This window comes from Rosa chinensis, chromosome 2 (assembly GCF_002994745.2).
Source record: "Rosa chinensis cultivar Old Blush chromosome 2, RchiOBHm-V2, whole genome shotgun sequence".
In the NCBI taxonomy this organism is placed as follows: Eukaryota; Viridiplantae; Streptophyta; class Magnoliopsida; order Rosales; family Rosaceae; genus Rosa; species Rosa chinensis.
In genome coordinates, this window is record NC_037089.1 from 21,285,414 (window position 1) to 21,310,886 (window position 25,473).

Consider the following 25,473-nt stretch of genomic DNA (forward strand, 5'->3'; position numbering starts at 1 on the left):
TTCTTAGCATGACTTCATGTCCCCATAGCAACACATGAAAAATGAAGAACATTATCAAAAACAAAGAGAAAAAGAAGAAGAAGCCTTTATTGTCTATCTGGCATCAGCTTTTGTTAGATGAGGAACTAGTGACCCTTTCGGATTCTATATTGCCCAAATTTGATAGTTTATGATACAAATTAGGCTGAGAGATGGATCTGATAAAGGCACAATTATTTAACAAAATACAATGTTATTACAACTTCTCACTTGGAAAATCATTCATTATTCCTACAAGCACCTCCCTCCATACCCTGCATTTCTGAACAACGCTTGCTTTATTTCCTCAGAATTAATCATTGTTCTCTGCTCTGCTCCCTGAAGCCATTAGAGAAACCCAAGTCAAATTAAGCATGCACATTACTTAACCATAAATTTGACTAACCAATTGAGTTGTATGCATACCTCTGAACAAGAGGCTTGCAATGAAAAATCATTGAAGCAGCTTATAACACACTGCTGAATCTCAAGGCCAAGTGCTTCTATAGTGCTCACTGTTGAAAGCAGCAATCCTGGCTTGGCTGCACAGCAGATGTCTATTCTGGTGTCCATGTCTCTCCTCTCCACATCAAACTGCAAATATGGGCAATGAGGCCAAAATTAAAAAGGATTTTGGTTTTGAGGTCATAACATGCAAAATGGTATATAAATTTTAGTATTTTACCTTGGGGGAATTTCTCACCAAGACCTCACTTGGGTTTAGGTCCTTGTTGATGCCTATTAAGCTGAACTGATTTGTACCCTCTTCAGTTTTCTCTTCTTGCAACTTGCTGATTCTTTCCAAAAGCTCTTTCATGTAGTCTATTGTGTCTCCAAGTATAGATGTTCTGTCCATCTGCTAGTATTATTGCATCAATCGTTCAATTAATGCTTAGAACTAAGAAAAGAAGGGAAATTTCAACAAATGTAGAACATAAACTCACCTTGCTAATCTTGGGGACTATTGATCTGAGCATGGAAAGGCGGTCATTCAAGCGCTTCCTTCTTCTTCTCTCTGCCATTAGGTTCTTTGAAGGCTGCCCTTCTAACTTCTTAGGCTTGCTGCTGCAGCTTCTCTTTCCACCACACAATCCCATATTGAAAGCCACAGGCATGTCACCATGATCTGTAGTGATAGTAGTGCCTTGTTGCTCTGTCTCAACTTTGCAAGTACTGTTCTTGCTCTCTTCCAACTCCAAACAGCTGCTCTGGTTTTCACTCCCAAGGAAATTTCCAAACTCCTCATCCTCCACCATTGAAGGGTAGTCTTGATCTTGGGGTGGGAATGGAGGGGTATTGCTGTCATTGTTGTTGGTGTATGAGGATTCAATATCAGCTGGGACTGTGAGCACCCCACCTCCATCAACAAAAGGGAAGGATGAGGCTTGCTGCTCAGTGAGTAATGGACATTCAAAGGTTGGCTCAGTTTGGGTGGAGAACACACCAAATTCTGGGTTTGATGAGGAAACTAGAACTGGGTTCGCTTCAAAATTGGAATCAAAGCTCCACCCATTATTCATAGGAAAGAACTCATTAAACCCAGAAGAGTATGTGTTCCAACTCTCTCTTCTAATTGGAGCTAGTAGCTCCTCCAAGAACCCATGTTGAGTAAGCTCCATCTCACACTCTCTTCTCTCTTTCACTGTTCAAGGAGGAAGGAAGCTTGGTAAAATGGGTAGCAACCAAAAAATTTGAAGGGTTTCAGGTCAAGAAAAAGAAAGCAATAGAGTGTTGTGTATGTTGTTGTGTCACTTGTGTGTGTGAAGCAGCAGAACCTAAAGAGGGGCTAGGCTAAGCTATACCCTAAGAATGAATGAAAAAGGAATCTGCTTTTTCATCTCACTCCTCTTTCTCTCTCTCAATCTCAAGGTGAATTTATGTCTTTTTCACCGAAATTATTAATCCGGACAAACTTATAATTTTATATCCATGCCTTGAAAAAGCTTTGACCCACAAATCTGTCTGAACCCAAAAAGGATGCTTTCTCAAAAAAAAAAAAAAAAACCCAAAAATTATGCACTTAGCAAAAGACTGTCAGGTATTTTGTTTACTAATTTTCTTTACACAAATTTTTCTGCAACTTAATGAATCTAACTGGATGAACATGCAGAATGAAACTATGCATTCTCTTTCTTCCTCACTTTAATGACTAGAAAGACTAGGTAGGCTTGGATAAAAACGCCTAAGTTGTCTCTACGTGGGATTAATAATGTGCTAATCTAATTTGTTCTATGTGATTAGTTCGTGTAATCTGATTAATTAATTCTCATTGTCCTGAAAAAGGTATTCAAGGAAACAGGAAACAAATTCCTATTAGGGAAGCTTATATAAGTTCGTTTTCTAATATTTCATCGTTTCTCTTAATTTTGGAGTTTCTTGCAACTATCCAACGTGAAGATGTCTTTCTCTAAGAATATAAGTACATATACCCATATTAATTTAATCGAACAAAAAAAAAATCATTCTAATTTTACTAATTTAATCAAAGAAAAAAAATCATATTAATCTCTACGAAATATAATCACAATATAGTGTGTAAGGTATCTTAGACATTAATAATTATCGCCGCTGTATTCAAATTCAACAATTTATATTTTAACTCTTAAATTTTTATGATAATATACTAAAGTTGGACTTCTTGTTCAATATTAGGATGCAGACGTATTTAAATCATATTTAGACAATTAGCACAATAATTTTATAAACTTATAGCCGCACTTAAGTGACTAATTAAGTTGGATGACAGCAACGAATTATAGGAAGGTTTACCAGTGAGTCCATAACATGGAAACTTAGGTCTAAATGGTATATGTCGAACATTTTCTCACGCGAATGCCGTTTTTTTACATGCTTCTTCATAGGGATGAATCTTTTGACTAATATCTCAAAAAATGAATTGCCCTCAACACTAGTATAGCACAACCTAAAAATTGCAGCAAGCACATGTCAAAATTGAACAACATGCTAAAGAAAAATCTACATATGCATTACCTAGAGAAACTTTTAATATTTATAGGACAAAGCAGGTTTCAATTCCTGATGTGAATAAGTAATAATTTATCTTGTGTTAGAGTCAAACAATTAATTCTCTAAGGCACATCTTGTCTTATGTTTGTCTTAGTTCAAGATGAGATGATTATGCCGTTTACAACCTGTTGGAAGGACGATTAATCAACCTCAATTGCATATATGTCGAGACTAAATTTTTTTTTTTTTAGAATGAATGTCGAGACTTACTTATAATTTAGTGTTTCTTAAAAAAAAAAAATCACAATTTATTATGTAGTTTTAAAAAGATAAAGTTACAGACAATATTACAGACTTACGGTCGTGCCTATTAACATGTTGCATGATGAATCTAAACTTATAGGATGGATAATAATAAAATAATTAAAATTTATTTATTTTTCTCACCATTCTTAACCGTTAAATTAAAATTTAAGATTAGTTAAGCATAATTGAGTAGGAAATATGTCATTGAATATGTGTACATAAATCAAATATGTACATGTTCGCGGGCAGATTGCGACAAAAATATTTCAGCATTTTCTATGTGGCATTTCGTACTATCCATGCATGCATCACGATTCCACCTTTATTTTATATTATTAAGGGAATCATTAATATCCCCAAGTTTGATGGATTATTAAACCAACTATTCCTGCTGAATTATGAGTATATATTGAGAATATTGCTTATGGAGATAAATTAATCTCTGAATATGGGTTGCTTCGGTCTTACACATCATCCAATTTTGAAATGGGCCAATCGGACTTCAATAACACGTGCAGTGCAGTTCTTTTTTTTTTTTGAGATGCAGTTCTATGTAGGTGTAACATATCTTAATTAGCAACGAATAATTAAGTGCACGGACGTGCACTTGTACTAACATAAATGGACGGTTGGATAACATTAAGTATATTTTTTTGTTATTATAAAAAAAGATTTCCTATAAATATCAACGACTCAAAACTGCTGAAATTCATGATTTACTTGCACCACCAGTGCATAAAAGAATTTTTCTTAATTAGCTTTAAATTACTGATTGAACTGATAATATAAAAAGCAACAATGATAATTCTTATGTAAGTTGGAATTGTATTGAGGCTGTAAATTTTTTTTCTCATAAAATAAATTAAACACAATTAATTTGTTTTTGTTTTTTTTTGAATAATTGAGCCAGTAGGGCGAATATATATTCATCACAAGCCAGAATAGGTCATTACACACTCTTCCGCTGTCATCTATAGACGGACAAGAAGATAGTGGTAGTACCCACAATGGTACATAAATAATAGACCCACTCATTGTACAACGAGTACGTAGACATAGCGGGAATCCCCCTTTGGTACTACGCTGGAGGTGCTAGAAAGATCCGGCCCTTCCAACCTAACTCTTTAACCAATAAACCTAGCTGCCTAGAGACCTCAATTGGTGTACACCTAGATCCACTGAGAATTAAGTTGACAGGACCATACCAAATGCAGAAAACTAAATGCACAAAGGTGCCTAGACTGTCCCTGAAAACGGAACCTTATTGTAAATAGACAAAGCTAAAAACATAGAAAAGGCTTAGGGCTAAAACAACCCTAGCCTAAATAAAAGCCCAATGGTCAGCCCAATAGAGAAGGGCCCAACTCAAGGTCCAGCAAGCCAGGGTTGACCCAAACCCAGTCACCCTTCCACCACGTCTGCAGCCGCCTCTGCAACCCCGCCGTGAACCAGCCCCGCCATGAGCCGCACCGCCAAGCTTCGTTACAAGCCAGCACCGCCTCGAGCACCAAGTCACTGCAGATCCAGCGCCTAGCCCCAATCGCCGCAAGCCGCGCCATCGCCTAGATGCCCACGAAACGCCGCCGCCGGATCGCACCATCCCTGCACAGAATAACTACCACAGACGCCCAGAAAGTGCGCCCACGTTTGCCGTCAAAACCAAGCCGCCAAACCATAAGCCATAGCCACCTCCTCTCCCGACCTCAGCCCAGGGCATTGAAGTGTCCGTCCGGCAGCCAGCAAACGACGATGAGGCCGAAGCCAGCACCATCGACGGCCGCCACCGGACAGGGAACAATCTGGTGGGTTTGGTGCTCTCTCGCGGCGCTAGGGAGAGAGTTCTCGGGTTTTAGGTTTCGACCTTCTGTAGATTGCAAATAAACACAATTAAAGAATCAGTTAAATAGTGTAACCTTGATCCAGAATGCTTTGAGAGTTAAAAATCAATGTTAACAATATTTTTACAGTTAGTTCGAGCAATGATGAAGCAATTATAATTGCACGTGATGAGAAGGTTAACCAAGATTGCAATGCTTTGTGTGGTTGTTGCTCTAGCCAGCGGTACCGAAAAGGTCGTTTTTCAAGGAATGCAACATGGTAGCTCATGGTTTAGCTAAGTCAATTTTGTATGAAAATGCTAGTCTCTATTATATGGAGGAAGGGCCGGAATGGCTAATGAAGTCGATTGAATCCGACTTACTTAATTGTAACCTTTATTTACATTAATGAATGGTTACTGATTTGATAAAAAAAAAATATATCAAGGATTATATTTTTAGAAGGGCTAAATACAAATTACTACCTTGTGGTTTAGGTCCAAAATCAATTCAGTCCATGAACTTCTAAGAGCAAGTGCACTGGTTTCACCTTGACTGGTCATAGTCAAGAAAAAGCTGACGTGGTGACCGGCCATGGAAGAAACGAGTTTGCAGCGGAGGAGTCTTGCCCGGGCAAACTTCACCCCTTCATGACTACAGCCAAAGAAATAGTCAATTCCATGACTATTTCCATGACCGATCAAGGAAGGAAGGCCACACAAGCCCAGCCTTCACGTGGCTGACGTGAGCATGCTGCCAAAACCCATCGACGCGCCTTTGCTTGGAAGTGGACAACACCATGAAGACACGTGGCGCCGCAACTTGATGGAAGGCTGGTCGCTTGTCGCGTAGCGGTAGAGAGAGGGGCCGGCATGCCACGTGGAATCCAACCGTTGGTCCAATTTGAAATCTGATCCCAACGGTCATGAAATCTCAGCCCTTTATTTCAATTAAATGGGAAATCATACGGCTAAGGATTAACATGTATATATATGTTTGAATTCGAGGCCCAACGGTCATGAAATCTCAGCCCTTCATTTTAATTAAATGGGCAATCCTACGGTTTACAATTAACATGTATATATATGTTTGTAACGTTAATAAACGGTAACTAAAAAAATTTTAAAAAATTCTAAACATTTCTCCATAAATACCTACCATTTATTTTACAACTCACACAACAAAATTTATCTTTCATAGTAACCCAATTTTTTGCTTCCTCCTCTTCATATAGCTCTCATCTTCCAAATTTATTTATATCCAATATGGCTGAAGAAAGGGGAAACACAGGTCCAGTGGCCGGACAAGAGGGAGATCAAAATGAAGATGATAATATTCAAGACAAAAGGAGATGGACGGATGAGGAAGATGTTCAATTGTGCAAGTCTTGGAAAATTGTTGGGCAAGATCCGGCTGTGGGCACAAATAAAAAAAACAACGACTTATGGATGCGTGTGACGCGACACTTTGTCGCAAATTGGCCCCAAAGCCGATCAGCTTCCTCTTTGCAAGGAAGGTGGAAAATTTTGAAGGTTGAACTCTTTGAGTGGCATTGTGCATTAAGGCAAGCGAAAAATTGGTACAAGAGCGGTTCGAATGCGGTTGATGAGGTATGAATTTTTTGATAAATCATTTAATTTGTTGATACATTAAATTAAAATATTACATGATAAATAATGTAGTTGATAAATAATGATGTAATTACAACGATGTTTATATTTGTACTAATTGATTTTTATTGTCAAACGGGATAGATACTTTTTTATTAAAATTATGACCTTTATATTTGTTGATAAATCTTATTGATACATTATAGTAAAATATGTCTTGATAAATAATGTAGTAATTATAATATTGTTTTAATTGTAGTAATTATTTTTCGTTATAATTAAAATATGTCTTCATTAAAATTATGACCTTTATATTTGTTGATAAATCTTATTGATACATTATAGTAAAATATGTCTTGATAAATAATGTAGTAATTATAATATCGTTTTAATTGTAGTAATTATTTTTCATTATAATTAAAATATGTCTTCATTAAAATTATGACCTTTATATTTGTTGATAAATCTTATTGATACATTATAGTAAAATATGTCTTGATAAATAATGTAGTAATTATAATATCGTTTTAATTGTAGTAATTATTTTTCGTTATAATTAAAATATGTCTTCATTAAAATTATGACCTTTATATTTGTTGATAAATCTTATTGATACATTATAGTAAAATATGTCTTGATAAATAATGTAGTAATTATAATATCGTTTTAATTGTAGTAATTATTTTTCGTTATAATTAAAATATGTCTTCATTAAAATTATGACCTTTATATTTGTTGATAAATCTTATTGATACATTTTAGTAAAATATGTCTTGATAAATAATGTAGTAATTATAATATCGTTTTAGTTAGTAGTAATTGTTTTTATTTATTTCGTAGCGAGATGAAGCACATAAATTGTGGCATGCCAGGATGAAGAGAAAAAAGAAGCCAAAAAAACACAATTTTCAGAGTTTTGTAGTTACGCTGTTGTGGAGGGTTTTCAACAATTTAAAGACATTCCTAGTCATATATCTGGAGGAATATCAAATGAAGGAAATCAACATACACCTACACAACCAATTCCTGGAAATTCTCCCATCAACTTGGACATGGATGTAGATGAGATAATTGCAGGTGAAACAGCAAATCCCAATGTGAGGCCTCAAGGAAGGAAGACTGCCAAAGAAGCAATACGGAAAGGAAAGAAGGCAGCGAAAGATCAAAGTCCTTTCACTACAAGAGAAAATGTCATCGGAGACAGCCCAAAGTTGTCGTAAAAAGTCTAAATTTCTCGTTGAATTGAAAATGCAACGACTTTGGGTTGTCGCAACCAGTTGTCGCCTTATGTGTTTTACTAATTGTCAAAAGCGACGAAATTACATGGTTATCGCTTTTTCAATATGTGACGTATTTAGTTCCTCGCATATCACAAATTGTGAGACACACAGGTGTGTTACCAAAAATTATATGCAAAACTTTATATTTGTTGCTATTTTTAATATACGAGGCTTTGTTTACGTTGCATATTCCATATGCCGGGCTTGGATGCTTGTCGCATTTTCAATAAGCGACGCAATTTGTTCCTCGCATATGACATCTTGTGAGACACATAAGTGTGTTACAGAATGCTATATATGAGACTGTATGTTTGTTACAATTTGTAATATGCGAGACTTCATTTACGTTGTATATTCCGTCTGCGGGGCTTATATGTTTGATCAAAAATTTATATGCGAGACTTTTTTTTGTTGGAAAAAATAACTGCGTGATTTTATTTTTGTTGCATATATTAATATGTGACATATATTTATTTGTTGTAGAAAATTATATGCGAGGCTTCTTGTTTGTTTCATATAATTTTGTCGAGGAACTAATTGCGTCGTGTGTTGAAAAAGCAATAACCGTATAATTTCGTCGCTTTTGACAATCGGTAAAACACATTAGGCGACAACTGGTTGCGACAACCCAAAGTCGTCGCATTTTCAATTAAACGAGAAATCATTGTTTGTTGCAAACGATTATAGACGAGGTTAGGTTGTTAGTCTCATTTAATAATAAGCAAAATGCAACAAATGGCTACATATTTCTTGCTCAAATTTAGTTATTTATTTAAAATTTTAAATTAATTTCAATATTTAAAAAAAAAACATTAATAATATTTATCTGCAAATAATAATATTCGAAGACTTATTAAATTATAAACCAAATTAAGTTTACAAATATTGTACCCAAAAATAATAATAGCTAATAAAAAAGGAAAAAAATAGTTTACCAAGACTAGCTAAAACCTAAACTAATTATTACTCAAAACTTCTCAAAGTATCAAAATTCATCATCTTCATCAAATTCCTCATGTTCCAAATTGTCTGCATTGTTTGACACTATCTTCATCTCTTGGCTCTCCTTAAGGCATGTTAAATGAAAGGCACAGCTCCCCCACGATTCATACTCTTTTGTTTCTTCGGCTAGCTGAATTCTTGTTGCATTTTTCCTTCATAAATAATGTGAAGTCAAATATATATACTCTAAGATTTTTAATCCAAGCATAAAACTGGAAAAACATAACGGAAACATTTTGGAGAAAAAAAAATGTAGGTGTAGAGAATACATACAATATACTTTGGATTGGTGTAGAGTTTATCACATAGTCATTGCCAATCCTCTCTCGGCCTCATACCCCATAGATCCGGTCAAATATTATCTCCATCTTCTCGTTGCAAGTCCTAGCAATCATCTTAATCATACCCTTTCCAGTCGTTTTTCCGCGCTTTCTTTTCATTTCAGCAGGGTTAGAGGAAGCCTTTACTTGTGGAGCTTGAAATGTCATCTGCATTACATAACAAGAAAGGGTCAAACCATTTATTCAAAGTTTAGTAGAAGTACAACTGTCTTTTGTTAAAAAAAATAAAAAATAAAAGTTCAACTTATTCAAAGTTTCGTCTCGACCTAGACATCTAGACAAAGGTACAGACAAAAAAAAAAAAAAAAAAAGATAGCCAAAGTTCCATTCATAAGTTAATTAGGCATCCATACGTGAACTGATATAGAAAATAAGCTCCATTCATCTCTCACCCCTCAATCAATCAAAGTTCTGAACGCTAAATCTACCATAATCACAATTTCACATAGATAAACAAAGGAGAAGTATTTTGTCATGATATTAAAGATAATTCCATGTGGTAATATCCAAAAAACTGAATGCAGGACACTAGAAGGGATAAATCCAATATTGATGACCTTCGCCACATATTCCCTAAACTTGGCTGCAGTCTCATGTTTTACATACCGACAGGGAAAATTTATATTAATTTATGAATTCAGAACTAGTACCTACATAGAAATAAAGTTGAAACAATTATAATGCGATCCAGCTTGGAAAAGAAATCAAGTTTCTTATAGAATGAAGAATGAAGAATCAACTCATAGTCTAATTGTTTCATTTGCAAACTCTTCTTTCCATTATCAAATTAAGAAAAACAACGGTGACATAGAAGATTGGATCTGAACAATGAAACCTTGGCAGTCACAATGCAGAAAAAACGAAGTACAAAGCAAGCTAGATCGAGATATAAAATAATAATAAAATAAACGCAGGCAATATATTTTGACGCATTTTCTCTGCAGCAAAAAAAAAAAAAAACCTCCTCTCTAAATCTCCGTCGCATTTTCTCATCAAATTTTTAAACGCTAAATCTGAATGATACATAGAAGCGTCATATCAAGCACATAAAGATCCAAATTGGATAATAAGAGAGAAAACGCACCATTTTGACTGTTGGGTTTGGTTATGAACACCTTGAAATTCGACAGAAGAGAGAACGTTCCCTTTATATCGTCTTCCATCTTTTTGGGTTAAGAAGAGTCATAACTAGGACTCCTCTCTTTTCTCTTAAGAATACAGCCTACTTTTTGGGTATGAGAGGATAATGAGAATTTCTGCGCCTTTTTGAGATAAGAACGAGAAGAAGTTGTTCCATTTTGGGTTCTTTTGTTTTTGAATGAATTTATAGATAATAGAAGGAAAAAAAAAACAGATTTATCAAAGGAAACAATAAAGATAATTGTAAGTTTCATATATGATCGATATATCAAAGGAAACATTAATAATCATAATTATAGAATTACAACTATAATTTATTTCCATATATAGAGGAAAAAAAACAATAATCATAATTACTTTCATATATGATCGATATTCAAAGGAAATAATAATCATAATTATAGAATCATAACCGTAACTTATTTCCATATAGTAAAAGAAAGTACCTTCTTAAAAAAGGAGAGACAATAATCATAACTACGGAATTACAACCATAATTAATTTCCATATATAGTGTGATGCCCCGGAAATTCGTAATTATTTTCTGAGGAATTTCCGGAATCTAATTTATGGTTGTTGGACGGTTTCGTGGCTCGTGGATGGAGCGGAAGTGTTTCGGGCGAATAATTAATTGAAGAATATGGTTTTAGGGGGTTGCCAAAGGTTGACTTTTTATTCGTTGGGATTCTCCGAAAACTTCCTTCACGAAAGTTGTAGAACGCGTCGATACGAGTTCGTGGACATGTGGAACGCGAGAATCGGAGTTCGTATGAGGAAGTTATGACTATTGGAAGAAGTTTCCGTTTTAGTATAAATATGGAAAATCAGAAATTAAATTCATTATTTCCCTTTCCTTTTCCGGAAATAATTCTCTCTCTCTCTTCTCTCTCGTCCGCTCCTTCAGAAACGAAATTTTCAGACTGACCCGACCCGGACCCGGTCGATCCGACCCGACTTTTCCGGCGAACTGCGGCGGTCTCCGGCGACGAAACTTTCTAGATAGGATCGTCTCCTCCGTCTGGTCGTCCCTCTGGTGTCCTCTAGCACCGATTCTCGGTGGTGGCGGTGGTAGAAGGCGGTGCAGGTTGACGTTTTCGGACCCGATCGAAAATCCTTGTTCCGACGTCGGCGAGGCTTCAAGTCTTCTTGGTTGAGCTCAGAGCAGCCTCGTTGATCGATCCTTGGTGGTTGTTTGGATCGATTCACGTGAAACTTCGATAAACTTAGTTGGGATTACTGTTCACGGCTTGTGAGGTAGTTTTCGATCCATTAAGCTTGTTTTCTGACTTCGATCCAGTTATGAAAGTTCACAAGCATGCTTAGATGAAGCTTTTTGATGTTGGGAGTTTTGTGAAATATTGAGTTTTGGCCGGCGGCGGTGCACCACCTCCTGTGGCGGCGTTTCGGCGGTGTTCCGGCCATGTATGGGAATGTTTGTGGCATTATATATGTTTAGTCGTTGATACGAGCGTTTCGATATATATTATGCAAATTTTGGAGTTCGTATGAAATTGTTATGATTTTTACAGTTTCATACCGATCGATTTATTCGATCCGTGAGGATTCGAGCGTTCGATCGACTTGTGGTTTGGTCACATCGATCGTGGACGTATTCCGAAGACTTAAGGAGGTCTCGGATGTGGTTTTGCCTCGATTGGCGCCACTTTGTGGATTTTAGTTCAAAACAGGGGTTTCGGACTTAAATCGTTTGTGAATTATTACTAAGTGGAAATCGATTGTGATTAGGTACTTGACGAAGTATTTGGACGAGTTGTTGGTGATAGTTTTGGTTCGGTTCTGTATTGAAGACGCAGCAGGAGTTCAAGGTGAGTAATCTCACGAAGTTCATTCACGAACGGGAATACCTTATTGTTTTGAGAGTTAATTGGTTAACTGCAAACTGTAGACGATATTAGTGACATTTCTGAGTAGATGACTATGTGTGTATATATATATTATGGGATGTATATATATACATACGTATTCATGTATTAGTTGTGGATTTGTGAAACAATATGCATGAAACGATGCTTTTTATTGTTTTGGGTTGTGGCTTTTGGAAAACAATTGGTGGGAAATGGTATTTCTATTGTTTTGAAAAGTGTTTGAGGATTTGAGAGTCACAGGTTGTGATTTCTCCTTTTGAATTGATTTAACGTTTTGATCTGACGACCGGTGGTCTGAGGATTTGAGAGTCACAGGTTGTGATTTCTCCTTTTGATTTGATTTGACGTTTTGATCTGAGGGTCAGGTTGGCCTAAGGATCCGGGGTTGCAGGTTGCATCCTCATGGCAATATTATATCGTAAGATTGAACCTTGGCCGGGTGACAGGTTACGATTCAGTTAGAGCTCTAGTCTGTCTGCCATCGTACTTTAGGGATCTAAGTAGGTTACTTAAGACTCCTGGGTACATATTTTGTCCAGGTTGGACCGATTTGATATTTTGTCCAGGTTGGACCGATTTGATATTTTGTCCAGGTTGGACCTATTTGTTGTTTTGTCCAGGTTGGACCTAATTATTGTTTTATCCAGGTTGGATCGATTTATCATATTCTACTTGTTAGGTTAACAATAGGTATGATTTATTTGTGTTGATGCTTTGTCCAGGTTGAACCTATTTGCTGTTTTGTCCAGGTTGGACCTAATTATCGTTTTGTCCAGGTTGGACCTATTTGCTGTTTTGTCCAGGTTGGACCTAATTATTGTTTTATCCAGGTTGGATCGATTTATCATATTTGAATTGTTAGGTTAACGATTTATATGATTTTGTCACGGTGTGACTTTCGTTGTTCCTTTTGGGAAAAGAGTATTGTTTTTGGAAGCATGGTATGTTTTCTTTATTCGCGAGTTGAAAAGTTTTCCTCGTTTTTGGCTTGAGTTGTGCATTTGTGTTTTGAGTTACTCATACGGGCTTGCAAAAGCTTACCGGGTTTGTTGTGTGGCAACCTGGTACACTATTCAAACGGTGTAGGGGTTAATCCTGCAGGTTAGGATAATCGAGGTTGAGGCAGCGAGCTTGCAGCTTTACGGTAGGAAGCCACCTTTGTGACTTTACTTTTGATAAGGACTTCCGTTGTATAGTTACTCTGAGCAGCCTTTACGTTTTATTTTGTTGTTGACAATTTAATTCGTAAGCTTGTGTAATATATAACTCTTTGGAGTGAGTGTATATTAACTTTGAGGGTTCAGGGCATCAATATCTGTTTAAGTTAAAGGGAAAAAGATTCCAGGTATTCTGTATTGATGACTGGACGTTCACGCATATATAATTATGGGGTTATATATATCGATTTTCATGTGTGTAAAATCAGGGGCGTGACATATAGACAAAAAAAAAACAGTGAGAAAAAGAAAAACAAGCATATCGAACACATGACCACAACCATATATTGAAAGAAGGACAAAATTAATTGCACTATTCTACATTTGTGAAAGTATCATATTTTCTATTACACTTATCTAATTTTGAAAAATATATATATATATATATATATATATATATATATATATATATATATATATATATATATATATATATATATGGAACACAAAGTCGAAGTTGGAAAACAATATATAAACTCAGTTCATGAATTTTGTTCATTGAATGTGAGCATCAAAAATACCAAACAACATAGATTATCTTATAATTCAATTAACTTGGCTCATAATTATAGAGAGGAAAAATTTATCAATAAGCTTCGATGGATTTATTCTTCTCCATCTTTGAAGTACTTATAGAAATTTTATTGTATCAAATAGAGAAGTAAATAATAAATATAAGTTGACTAGGATTAGAATCATAATCCAATAAGGAATAGATTAACTAATGAAAGCTTTCTAAGTAATATAATTCAACTAGGAAAGATCAATTTCATCTTGACAAGAAAGTACAAACAGTATATGATGAAATTCTAATATATATTTTCACAAACAATAAACGAAAATTCCTACAAGTCGTCACCTAATTGGTTTTCGGCGAGAAAGTTCAAGTTGTCACAAAATCATTAAGCGACACCCAATAGAAATCGTTGCCTAATTGGTTTTTTGCGAGAAAAGTAAAGTTGTCACATAAACATTAATCGACAACTCATAGAAGTCATCACCTAATTGGCTTTCAGCGAGGAACTTCGAGTTGTCACATAAACATCAAGCGACAACCTGTAGAAGTCGTCACATAATTGGTCTTTTGCAAGAAAATTAAAATTGTCACACAAACATTAACCGACAACTCACAGAAGTCGTCGCCTAATCAGTCTTCACTAAGGAAGTTTCAGTTATCACATAAACATTAACCGACAAACCATAGAAGTTGTCGCTCAATTGCCCTTTTGCGTGAAAATTAAAGTTGTCACAAAAAAATTAATCGACAACTCATAGAAGTTGTCGCCCAATTGGTCTTAGGTGAGGAAGTTCCAGTTGCCACATAAACATTAAGTGACAACCCGTAAAAATTGTCACCCAATGGGATTTCAGCGAGGAAGTTAAGGTTGTCACATAAACATTAACCGACATCTAGCAGAAGTCGTCGCCTAATTAGTTTTTAGTGGGGAAATACAAGTTGTCACATAAACATTAAGCGACAACCCGATAAAGTTGTCGCCAAAGTGATTTTTAGCGAGGAAGGTAAGGTTGTCACATAATCATTAACCGACAATTCACAGAAATGGTCACTAAATCAGTATTCAGTGACAAAAATCTAGTTGTCACATTAACATCAAGCGACAATTCACAAAAGTTGTCACTTAATTAATCTTTTGCGAGGAAGTTAAAGTTGTCACATAAACATTAACCGACAATTGGTAGAAATTGTCGCTTAATTGATATTTTGTGAGGAATTGGGTGAATGTCATATGGGCGACAACTGTCAATTTCTTACAAATTCCTACTTTATGCGAAAAATTGGTTGTCGCCGATGGGATTATGTGCGACAACTAAAATTTCCTCGTATTTGCCAAGTTTTTGCGACGAATTTTAAGTTGTCAAATGAAATTCCTCGCTTTTGCTATTTTCTCTTGTAGTGTTTGTCAAACAGTCTCGAGAGTATAGCGAACAACCAAATAGAGGCAACCAAGGGCAAGAAAAAACTCGATGACGAATTCGCTCGAAGTCTCCAAGAGGAAGAGAAAAGAGCATGTATCCTCTTGCAAATCGAAATACGAAAAGAGCAACTCCTATTTCAAGAAAGGCAAGATCGAATTAACGAGAGGGAAGAGCGAAATAAAGAGAGGGAAGAGCGTATTATGGAGATTGATACAAGTAAAATGACGCCAAATAAAAAGCGTTATTGGTCAAGAAAACAAAAGAAGATAGGGGAGAAAGAAGATCTTGACGAGCAGCCGCCACCTTCTATGGGTGGATACTATCCGCAACCAAATTTTGGTGGTGCATACCCACAACCTCCTTACGCCGGTGCATACCCACAACCTCCTTACGCCGGTGCATACCCACAACCACCTTACCCTGGTGCATACCCACAACCACCTTACCCCGGTACATACCCACAACCACCTTACCCTGATGGATTCTCACAACCTCCCTTAACCGGTGGATTCCCACCACCTCCCTTCACCGGTGGATTCCCACAACCCTCTGTTTCTATGGGTGGATTCCCACAACCCTCTGCTTCTATGGGTGGATATTATCCGCAACCACCTTACCCCGGGGGATATCCTACACAACCACAATTTTCACCTTTCTCTACGGATAATTCCACCAACCCTAACCCTCATGATGACCATTCAAACGCAAATTGGATGTCTAGAGAAGATGAGGATTATGATTATGATTTGAATAATTAGTTGATTATGCATGTTGTTAATTGTATTGTACTTATTCATAGTTTTTCATTTATGTAAGCTACTATTTAATGAAATAAAAGTTGTATTTTAAATTCCTATTATTAAAGCACATTCCTCTTATCAAAATCATAGCACCTAATAAACATAATACAAACCAAATAAAATTGCATAATTATGACATTAATTATCCATAAATCCATGTTAGTAGCATCAAATATATTTTATTTAAAAAATAAAAAAAAAAGAACCCAAAAAAATGAACAATGAACAGTGCAGAATTCAGACCAAAACTCAATGAACAGTGAAATTGGTGAACAATGATGATTGAACAGTGCCCGCGATGAACAGTCTTGACCGGTCAAGAAAAACAACGGGTGCTAACCCATGTCCAGTGGCAGTGAACAGTATCTTGACTGGTCGAATTCTTGACTTCTCGACCTTGACATTTCTTGACTACGGGTGAACTTGCTCTAATTTCATCAAAAACACCCCTGCACTTTCAATTTTGATCTAATAGGTCCAATTTGTTAATTTTCCGACAATTGAGTTATTTAACTTGTTAACGTACGCATGGCTCATATATAGCTTATGTTTTATGATGTGGTGTCGAGGTGGTCTGCATAGTCAATTTAGGAGTGAGTCCTACTATTAAAAATAAATAGTTTTTCAACAAATAATTCAACTATAACTTGAACTCATAACAGATTATTAACGAATTAGACCTATTAGATCAAAATTGAAAGTCCAGGGGTGTTTTTGATGAAATTAGAAGTCCAGGGACTGAATTGATTTTGGACCTAAACCACAGGGTATCAACTAGTATTTAGCCCTTTTTAGAACTAGTCTTTATTTCTTTGCGGATAAGTATAATTGGCACAACATCAATTCTGACAGTGACTGATATACCCTTATTAGTAAATGCCATAACATGTTTAACATGTTCGCCAAATTGTGGAGGTTACAAACCTATGAGTCCTAGTTGAATTTGACATTGATCAGTATGTTTATCAAAAATTTGGTGTTGACTCATTGTTTGTTCATTTTGCCTATTCTTCTTTGAAAGAGTTTTTTGTTTTTGTTTTTTTAGGGAACAGAATCAAGTTCTATTAAATGACGTCACTGTGCCAAGTTTGAGGATTTCAAGAAACCACTCATAATACAAGATCAAGCACTAGATAGACTGTCAGAGCAGCCAAGAACTCCTAACCAAAAAACTAAAAACTCAAAGGAATTGCAAGGAAAAAAAATAACAGAAGAACAAAGCTCACTTATTTGCAAAGAAAAAAAATAAAGCATAGTCCTACACAGCCTCGAGCAAGCAACCGTCATGAAGCCCTGATGCCTAAGACTATCATGGTGCACATTGCAGCAGTCATCATAGCAAAAGTTTCGACAAAGCCAATGTAGGATAGCATACCTAACCCTTCTGAGGAGGGGTCTCTTCCTCCTCGACAACTACCTCAAAACCTGGTGCAAGTTTGGGCTTGTTCCGATGACCACGAGGGCAGCCTCTCTTCTTCGGCACCTTGCCAGCAACCACAGGAACCTCCACCAACCCCTCACCCAAATCCATTAGACCAATTGCCTTCTTCAGCCGCTTACGAACCTCAGACTAGTCGACCTCACGCAATTTTATCATACCCAAGATGCAATACCATGGAATTTAGTTATTAATTTTGGAGTGTTTTCCGGTTTTTATTATGTGGGTTGTTGTGCGAATAATTGTTTCGTGGTAAAGTGAAAGTATTTCGGACGAATAATTACTCGAAACGTTTTATTTTAAATGGGTCAAATGGTTGACTTTTATTCGTTGGGTTTCTCCAAAACTTCATTCACGAAAGTCATAGAGCGTGTCGATACGAGTTCATAGACATTTGGAACGCAGAAATTGGAAATCGTATGAAGAAGTTATGCGCAGCAGAAGTTATTTCCATTTTAAAAATTTTAATTAGTATAAATAGAAATTTTCAGAAAATATTTCATAATTTACTTTTTGGGAAATTTTCTAGATTTTTCCAGAAGATTTCTCTCTCAACAAGGCCCGACCCAACCAGCGAAACCGGTGACTCGACTCGGCTTTTTCTCCACCGTCTGGTGTCCTCCGGTGGTGAAACTTGCACTACCCAGCTCAGATTTTCCTCCTCTTCTTCCCCTAGCCACTGGTTTGCTCCGAGGTGCACCGAAAGTGGCGGATCGGTGGATTTCATGTGGCGCTGACCCGAACCTAGCTTCCTCCGGCAACGGCGACGGCTGAAACAGGTCATTATATGACGCTCTCATCCTCCTGATCACAACCATACAAGTCTTGAAGATCGATTCGAGGTGTGGAGTGAGAAATTATGGTTTGAAGTTTAACTGTTAGGATTTTTGGGGCTCGATCTCAGTCGATCCAGGCTGAATTGGCCTTGGTGCCAGTTATGAAAGTTGTTTCTCATGTTGTGATCTCCAAGTTGGGTGGAGTTGATTTTCATAGTTTTGATGTTGGCTCTGCAGTACGTGGGCTTCACGTGCAACGGCGTGTGGCAGCGTGTCTGGCCATTCCAGGGGCAGTTCCTTGCTCTGTTAGCCTTCATTTGTCAATACAAATGTGTGTATATTTACTTTTGTGTTCGGTTGAGTTGGGTTAATTATAGTTTCGGTTCGTTCGGTTTTCGATAAGTGACGATCCGATCGGTGGATCGACCTCTTATTTGGGCGGTTTGATCCTAGAAGTGTTTTGGAGGCCTTAGGTGGTCTCCAATGGGGTTTCGTCTCAATTGACGTATCATTCGGTTTATAGTTCACGTGTTTCGAACTTTAAAATGATTGTGTGCTTTGTGTTGTATTGAGTATGATCTTGATGTGATTAGGTGATTGACGGAATTGCGTGAGTGGAGTTTGGATGATTTTGTGTTTGTCTTGGTTTGTCTGAAGACACAGCAGGATATGGAGGTGAGTAAATCTCACATTGTTTTGGGTGATAAATTTGTTATGTGATAGTTTTAGTAGAATTAATCATTAGATGTAAAATCATTTTTCTTGCAAATAAATATTTGTTTTGAAATATATGAACTTGATTGTTAACGATTCATGGGTAAGTAAAAACAAGGATTTGTTACAGATCATTTTCGGTTTGAGTAGATTGTGAAATATTGTATGAGTTGTTTGATGAAGAGAAAAATATTGTTTTGCATGATTTGATCACTATTGGGTTGTGAGGTGATTTTGAGGTTATTGGAGATAAGGATACAGTATTTTGAGGCGATCAGTTTTATTGTAATATTGAGATTTGGAATTGCATTTTGAGTTGTGTGACTTAATAATTGGAGTTTGGCATAGTAGGACCTGTGTGGTGATACTTTATGCAGTAGTACCAAAGTTGTGATAATCGATACGGTAGTACTAAAGTGGTGATAACCAAGGTGATGATAATCTATACAGTAGTACTAAAGTGGTGATAATTGATGTGGTGATTGTTATGAAAAGAATATGGATTATTGTTGAGTGATTGATGTTTGAGATTTTTGATGTGGTGTTTGGTTTTATTAGTAAATGAATGGTATTGGTTTTTATCTTATTTATATTATTGACTTGCTTGTTGTCTTTCGTAATCTCCTGAACTAAATTATATGCAGGGATTACTGTTTTCTGAATTGATTGGTTTTAATGTAATTTCTTCTAAACGACATGCAGAGATTACTATGACTTTTATTGATTATTTTAATGTAATCTCCTGAACTAAACGACATGCAGAGATTACTATGATTTGCTTGATGTGCTTTTGATGTGATCTCCTGAACTAATTCACATGCAGAGATTACTTTTTACTTGATTTTGAATTATAAGTGCTTTACATTTTTCGGGAAGTGGTTGCTGAGATTTCAATGATTTTGAAAGGTCACTGAGGTGACAATTATTCGGTTGAGATAAAAGGAGCATGATTTTGGATTATTGGAGTTTTAAATGTTTTGAATCGTTACTGGAGATTGATTGTTTAGTTGAACCTTTGAAAAATTAAATGTATCAGTTGAGAGTCAGAACATGTGGTTTTAGATTTTGAGTTAACGTACGTGAGAATGATATGATATGATATGAACTTGATGTTTTTGTTAAGTTGAGATGGTTTAAGCATGTGCTTCTTTCATGTTATTTTGAGGTTACTCACACGAGCTTTCATAAGCTTACTTGGTTTGTCTTTTCAACCCGGTGCACTATTTCATGGGGTAGGGGTCTATCCTGCAGGTTAAGGTGAATGTGTTGGAGCTATGGTCCCTTGCTGTTGCAGTCATGAGTTTAGGAACTTAATTGTTGTACGCACTTGTTAGTCTTTTGCTGTGTAGTGAGTAAGGTGGGGTTGTTTATTTATTGAATTGCTATTTAGTTAGTTTATAAACTTGGTGTAATGTAATGTATGACTATAAAGAATGAGTCTATATTGACATTGTTGGTTCAGGACATCTTTACTTACTGTTATTTAAAGAATTTTTTTTCTAGTGTTTTGTATTGATGTTTGAACCATCACGTTAGGAGTATTTGCGATTGTTATTTGTTTACAATTTGTGCTTGAAAATCGAAGCATGACACAAGATCTCATCCTTCAACCCTGTACCAGAATGAAGCCCAGAAGCAAAGAGCGCAACATCTTGTCCAGCCCATCCGGTCCAACAGATCCGCCTGGCCCATTGTTTCCTAGCCCAGCAGTCAACCCTAGTTTGAAGCTAGGGTTTCCCACCAAAACAGGAGTAGCAGATGCATGAATCTCCGCCTCCGCCCCGAGACGCGGCCCATCATCAGTTACTGTCATCAGCCCCGAAGGTCAGAACCGGCCCATCCGACTCGGAATCTCGGACCGTCACCACCTTTGAGTTCGCCACCACCTGTAGATCCAAGGCCAGCATCACAACAGCCTCCACTACTAGGCCTCTGTCACAATTCACTCCGCCATGGTAAAAGAAGCTACATGCCTTGCAAATGCCATTACACTTCTCATAATGGAATTCCAATTCGACAGATAAGTCCAACGAGAAGCGAAACTCCCTTCGAGCCCATATCCACTGCCGCATGTCATGACTAAGTCAGATTCGTTAGATGGAATCCTTCCTCTGCAGCGCCACCAGATCAGTCCTAATAAAGCTCCTTAGAAAACTTCATATACAATTCAAAGCTCGTTCATTGTGCATGGCAACACACAAACCCTTCACCGCAACCTAAACTTCGAGGGAGTGCGGCTGGACGTTCGACAAAGCGCTAACACCATCGTATGGACGTTAGTAGAAGCATCGAGTTGCTATAAAACCATGGTCCTCCATTGAGGATGCAGTGTTTCTCCTCCTGATCTTTGAATTGGAACACAAAGATGCCACCCTCCTCCTCACGGATCAAGACCTTCTCCTTTAGCAGCCACACCCTGGAGATCGCTGCCAAGAAGGACGGTACGACCACCAGTTTCTTGGATAGCAACCGGCCACACAAGTAAAAAAAATGGGTCATGGATCAAATCTCCAGCCCCCTCCAAGCTCACCACGGCTTCTTCCGACAGGGTGAGAGTAGTTGCCGCTCCCTCCTCCACCATGGCTACGGAACACTCGATCAGTGTTTCAGCTAGAGAGAAAACCCTAGCAGAGCAAAAGTCGAATTACACTAATTTTTTTAAATATCTTCGAAAAAGTCTTTTTGATGGAACGATTACTGAGACAAAGTGAGGATTGCTTATATGTATGCTCCATATCAGCAAATCTTACCGGCTAAGAAATAATCTTAACAATATATGTGCTACAATCTCAAGAAAGAAATCACGGCAAACTAAGATGGTGGCAACACTCAGAGCAAGGGCGGCCAACGAAGAAAATGAAAATATTATTCATGCATTTGCATTTGTCGTCTATTGTTTGAAAGATCTTCTAATCCGAGAGCTAGTGGCGTATTTAGTGTAATTTCACCGTTGTGAATAAATCAACAACATCGTCAAGCTAGCTAGCTAGCTAAGTTTCACTCATCCGGTTAATAATTTCGCCACACGTCCTCGAGCACATTCTTGTTAAAATTATAAAGTGAATAATAGAGATAATGACTGTCGTTAGCTACTTAGCTTTCATGCTTTGTACTCTCTAAGACCAGAACGAACGGTGTAGTAGAATGATAATGACGTAGCCGAGGCCGTAGGGTGGTAGAACTTGACGTGGAGGACGGAGGAAAAACAGCGGCGTTAGATGACGACGCCAAAAGAAAAGCGGTTTTCCCAGATTCTGATGGTGACGAGAGAAAGAAAAGGAAAGAAAATGACCTAGCTAACTTGCTGGTTGGTGGTGTTGGCACGTACCTTCCTTGGTGACCTTTGATGGACATACAAAACAGGCTGAGGTTGAGAGGCTGATTGAGCTAACCCCTACCCCGCCCACAATATTATCACACACTCCCTCTATCTCTCTCCCTCTAAACCAAACCGGCCTTTTCTTTTTTATACGAACCCGCCTTTGTTCCTATCTCGCTTTCCAATCTCTGTCCTTTCCCCAGATTTGACCGAGGCCCCACTCTTCCTCGATTATCAGCTCCTGCTGCACCTTTGCATGAGATGAGCAGATCAGTCAGTACCAGTAGATCAGTCATCTATTTCCAGTTTTACCCTTGGCACATTTTGGTTTCTCTGTCTCCCCTACCCGTAGACACCAACCTTTCTCTCTCATCAGCCCCTACTTCCAACCTATCCAACTATCACAAACTCACTGCTTTGATGTTCTTATTTCCAACTAATAGATCCAACTTTCTCTTTATCCTCTCATTGGTGAAGAAGTTTCATTCTTCTTTTTTTGGTTCTTTTACCAGCCATTAGAAAAATCTCAGATAAAAAGGAAAAAAAGAAAGTTCCAAAATGAGCGAGGGAAGTTTAGGTTCTTTTTCAACATGTTCATAATGGTTCAGTTCCAAAATCTGATGCTGGTTTTACAAAGCAAGGTTGATTCTAAACGGACGAGAACAAGAGGAGAGAGATCTCTCATTTTTTGGGTTAACTGTAGTGAAGTTTGACACGTGTCTGCGTCTGAACGGTAGCATTGCCCCCGTGGGGTTTGGTCACCTCGTCGTTGTCGGAATTGTATAATACGGATACTATTCACTTTGATTTGAAACGAATGCCCGGTAAGTTTCGGGTTGCCGGAAAAGAGCTATACATCCATTTAATGATCTGTTTAGTTATTTAGGATGCCGGCGGGCCGGGATGGTTATGGCATTCAAAGCTTGCTTCCATGTAAAAAGGAGAGGATTAAGGTAGGTCAGAGAAAGGTTGGCGTATGTGTCCCCACTGGATTCAGTCAAATCAGCACAAGAAAACGAGGGAAAGCCCAGACGACTACTGCCAGATCGCGCCAGAGAGCGGAGCCCTAGCTTAGCTAGCTTCATCAAAAGACGTGTAATTGGCCAAACCTACACTAGTCACAGTTATTCTTTCTTTTAACAGTAAACACTACCACCTCATTTTTCTTCTACTTCATTATCCTCTCATCTCATCTTTTGTGTTCGCAAATGAAAGCCAAGAGAACTTTTATAAGTATTTGTGAACCTTCTTAGCAGTATCACAAAAAATGGAATGTATACTTAACCTCACTTGACCATTTTGTGTAAAATTAGTGTGGTTCTATCTCAAAATGCATCGGACCTAATAGGTTTACTCATATTCAGCGCTTATAATTGTGGGCTTTAAAATTTTTTTTTTTTTATGGAATCTTCATATTCTATAATATTAGTTTGTATCGATCCAAATAATTTTAACAATAAAAAATAGATTGTACTCGATATCTTTTATTGTTTTTTTTTTTTAGAATTAATAAAACTTAATTAACTAAAATCAAAATTACATAATTCGGGAATGACTCGGTGTAGCCTCAGTATCACCCAACACACTAGGGATACAAACACTACTCATTTCCCTCTCTTCTACCTCGGTTAAAGGCCTCTCACTCTCAGTGATGGACATGAGCCAAGAAGGCCCATCCTCTAACCATAATACTTGCCCTTCCTCTCGGGCTACAAAGTTTGCAATAGCATGGGCTGCCTTATTATTATCCTGTGACGTATGCTTAACCACAGAGATCTGGAGGTCTCTTAACAGAGTCTGGATCTCTTCCATGATAATACCTTCCGCCGCAAAACATTTTTCCTGTTTGTTAATTTTTATTGTATTATTAATAAGTCATCCTTTAAAAAAAAATCATTAATAGGTCATATTTAAACATGTATTGACGACAAAATTAATCTGTCTTAATACTTTGCCAAAGCTGATACTTTCATATGAACATATAACACAATCACAGTGACTATCTCACCTTGCTAGTACGAATTATCTTAATCACTATTGGTTAGATGAGTCTCCCGCAATTATTCGGGATGTACGTATTCTATTAGGATTCATGTACTAATGCTAAAGGTCAAAGTTTTATGTCTATCTCGATGTATATGTTAAATTTTAATACAATAAGTCAGGTATATAGGGCTGAGCCTCCCACCTTTGTTGAGTTCCAAACTCCTTAAAAAAAAAAAAAATCACAGTGATTTATGTTTTACTTATTAGGTTATCAATGGAAAAAAAAAATGAAAATCGTTTGGTTATTTATTCGTTGTAGAGTTCATGGATAGACGTATACTCTATTGGATACTTCATTGCCCAGCTCATGCATTATCGAATATATCATTAGTATTTTTTTTTCTTTCACTTTTGTAGGATCTATTTTCTGAAGCTCCCCTGGCCTGGTCAATTGAAGTGTTCAGATGAGATTCTATTTGGTACGCAAAAGTTATACACTTGTGATAAGAATTGGAAGATGATCAAGACAGATATGTATATAATATATTGTGCAGTACTATACTAAATTGTGTCTCCGGCTTTGATAATGACATAACACTTGATTTAGATTTGGATTGTAATTTTGCAACATCATGCATAGACTTGAATAGATATATAGGCTCTTGGAAATGACTTGGTGCTATATCCATCCAATTATGATATTGTTGCCTTGCCTATATTTGCAAGTGATCATTTGCTTCTGGTCAATAATTTAGCTAGGTATGGAAATATAAAAGAGAAAGCTAGTTTCAATAATTGAGACACGTATTAGAAACTGATGCAATTAAATTTTGTATTATTATTTGAAACGTTTAATTTTGTATTATTAGCTTAATTTGGATTGACCAACATTGGCTGCATTAGCTCGCTTGGTTGGTA

At 37.0% G+C, this 25,473-nt stretch overlaps 2 protein-coding genes and 1 long non-coding RNA gene across 3 annotated transcripts; 1 reads left to right on the forward strand and 2 right to left on the reverse strand.

Moving 5' to 3' along the window:
- Window positions 1-200: 200 nt before the first annotated feature.
- On the reverse strand, window positions 201-1,813 carry LOC112188196 (transcription factor bHLH93). Its single transcript, XM_024327269.2, has 4 exons — window positions 963-1,813; window positions 704-874; window positions 445-612; window positions 201-357 (listed from the first exon to the last, which is right to left on the reverse strand). Exons 1-4 carry the CDS (start codon window positions 1,635-1,637, stop codon window positions 271-273), a joined length of 1,101 nt encoding a protein of 366 aa, XP_024183037.1. The 5' UTR covers window positions 1,638-1,813; the 3' UTR covers window positions 201-270.
- Window positions 1,814-6,322: 4,509 nt separating this feature from the next.
- Window positions 6,323-7,799, forward strand: LOC121051195. Its single transcript, XM_040513304.1, has 3 exons — window positions 6,323-6,718; window positions 7,559-7,581; window positions 7,796-7,799. The coding sequence occupies exons 1-3, from the start codon at window positions 6,374-6,376 to the stop codon at window positions 7,797-7,799; spliced, it is 372 nt and encodes a 123-aa protein (XP_040369238.1). The 5' UTR covers window positions 6,323-6,373.
- Window positions 7,800-8,997: 1,198 nt separating this feature from the next.
- LOC121051638 lies at window positions 8,998-10,550 on the reverse strand. The gene is made up of 3 exons (XR_005806312.1): window positions 10,426-10,550; window positions 9,274-9,488; window positions 8,998-9,152 (listed from the first exon to the last, which is right to left on the reverse strand). It is a non-coding gene; the product is annotated as an uncharacterized LOC121051638 (long non-coding RNA).
- Between the last annotated feature and the right edge of the window lie 14,923 nt (window positions 10,551-25,473).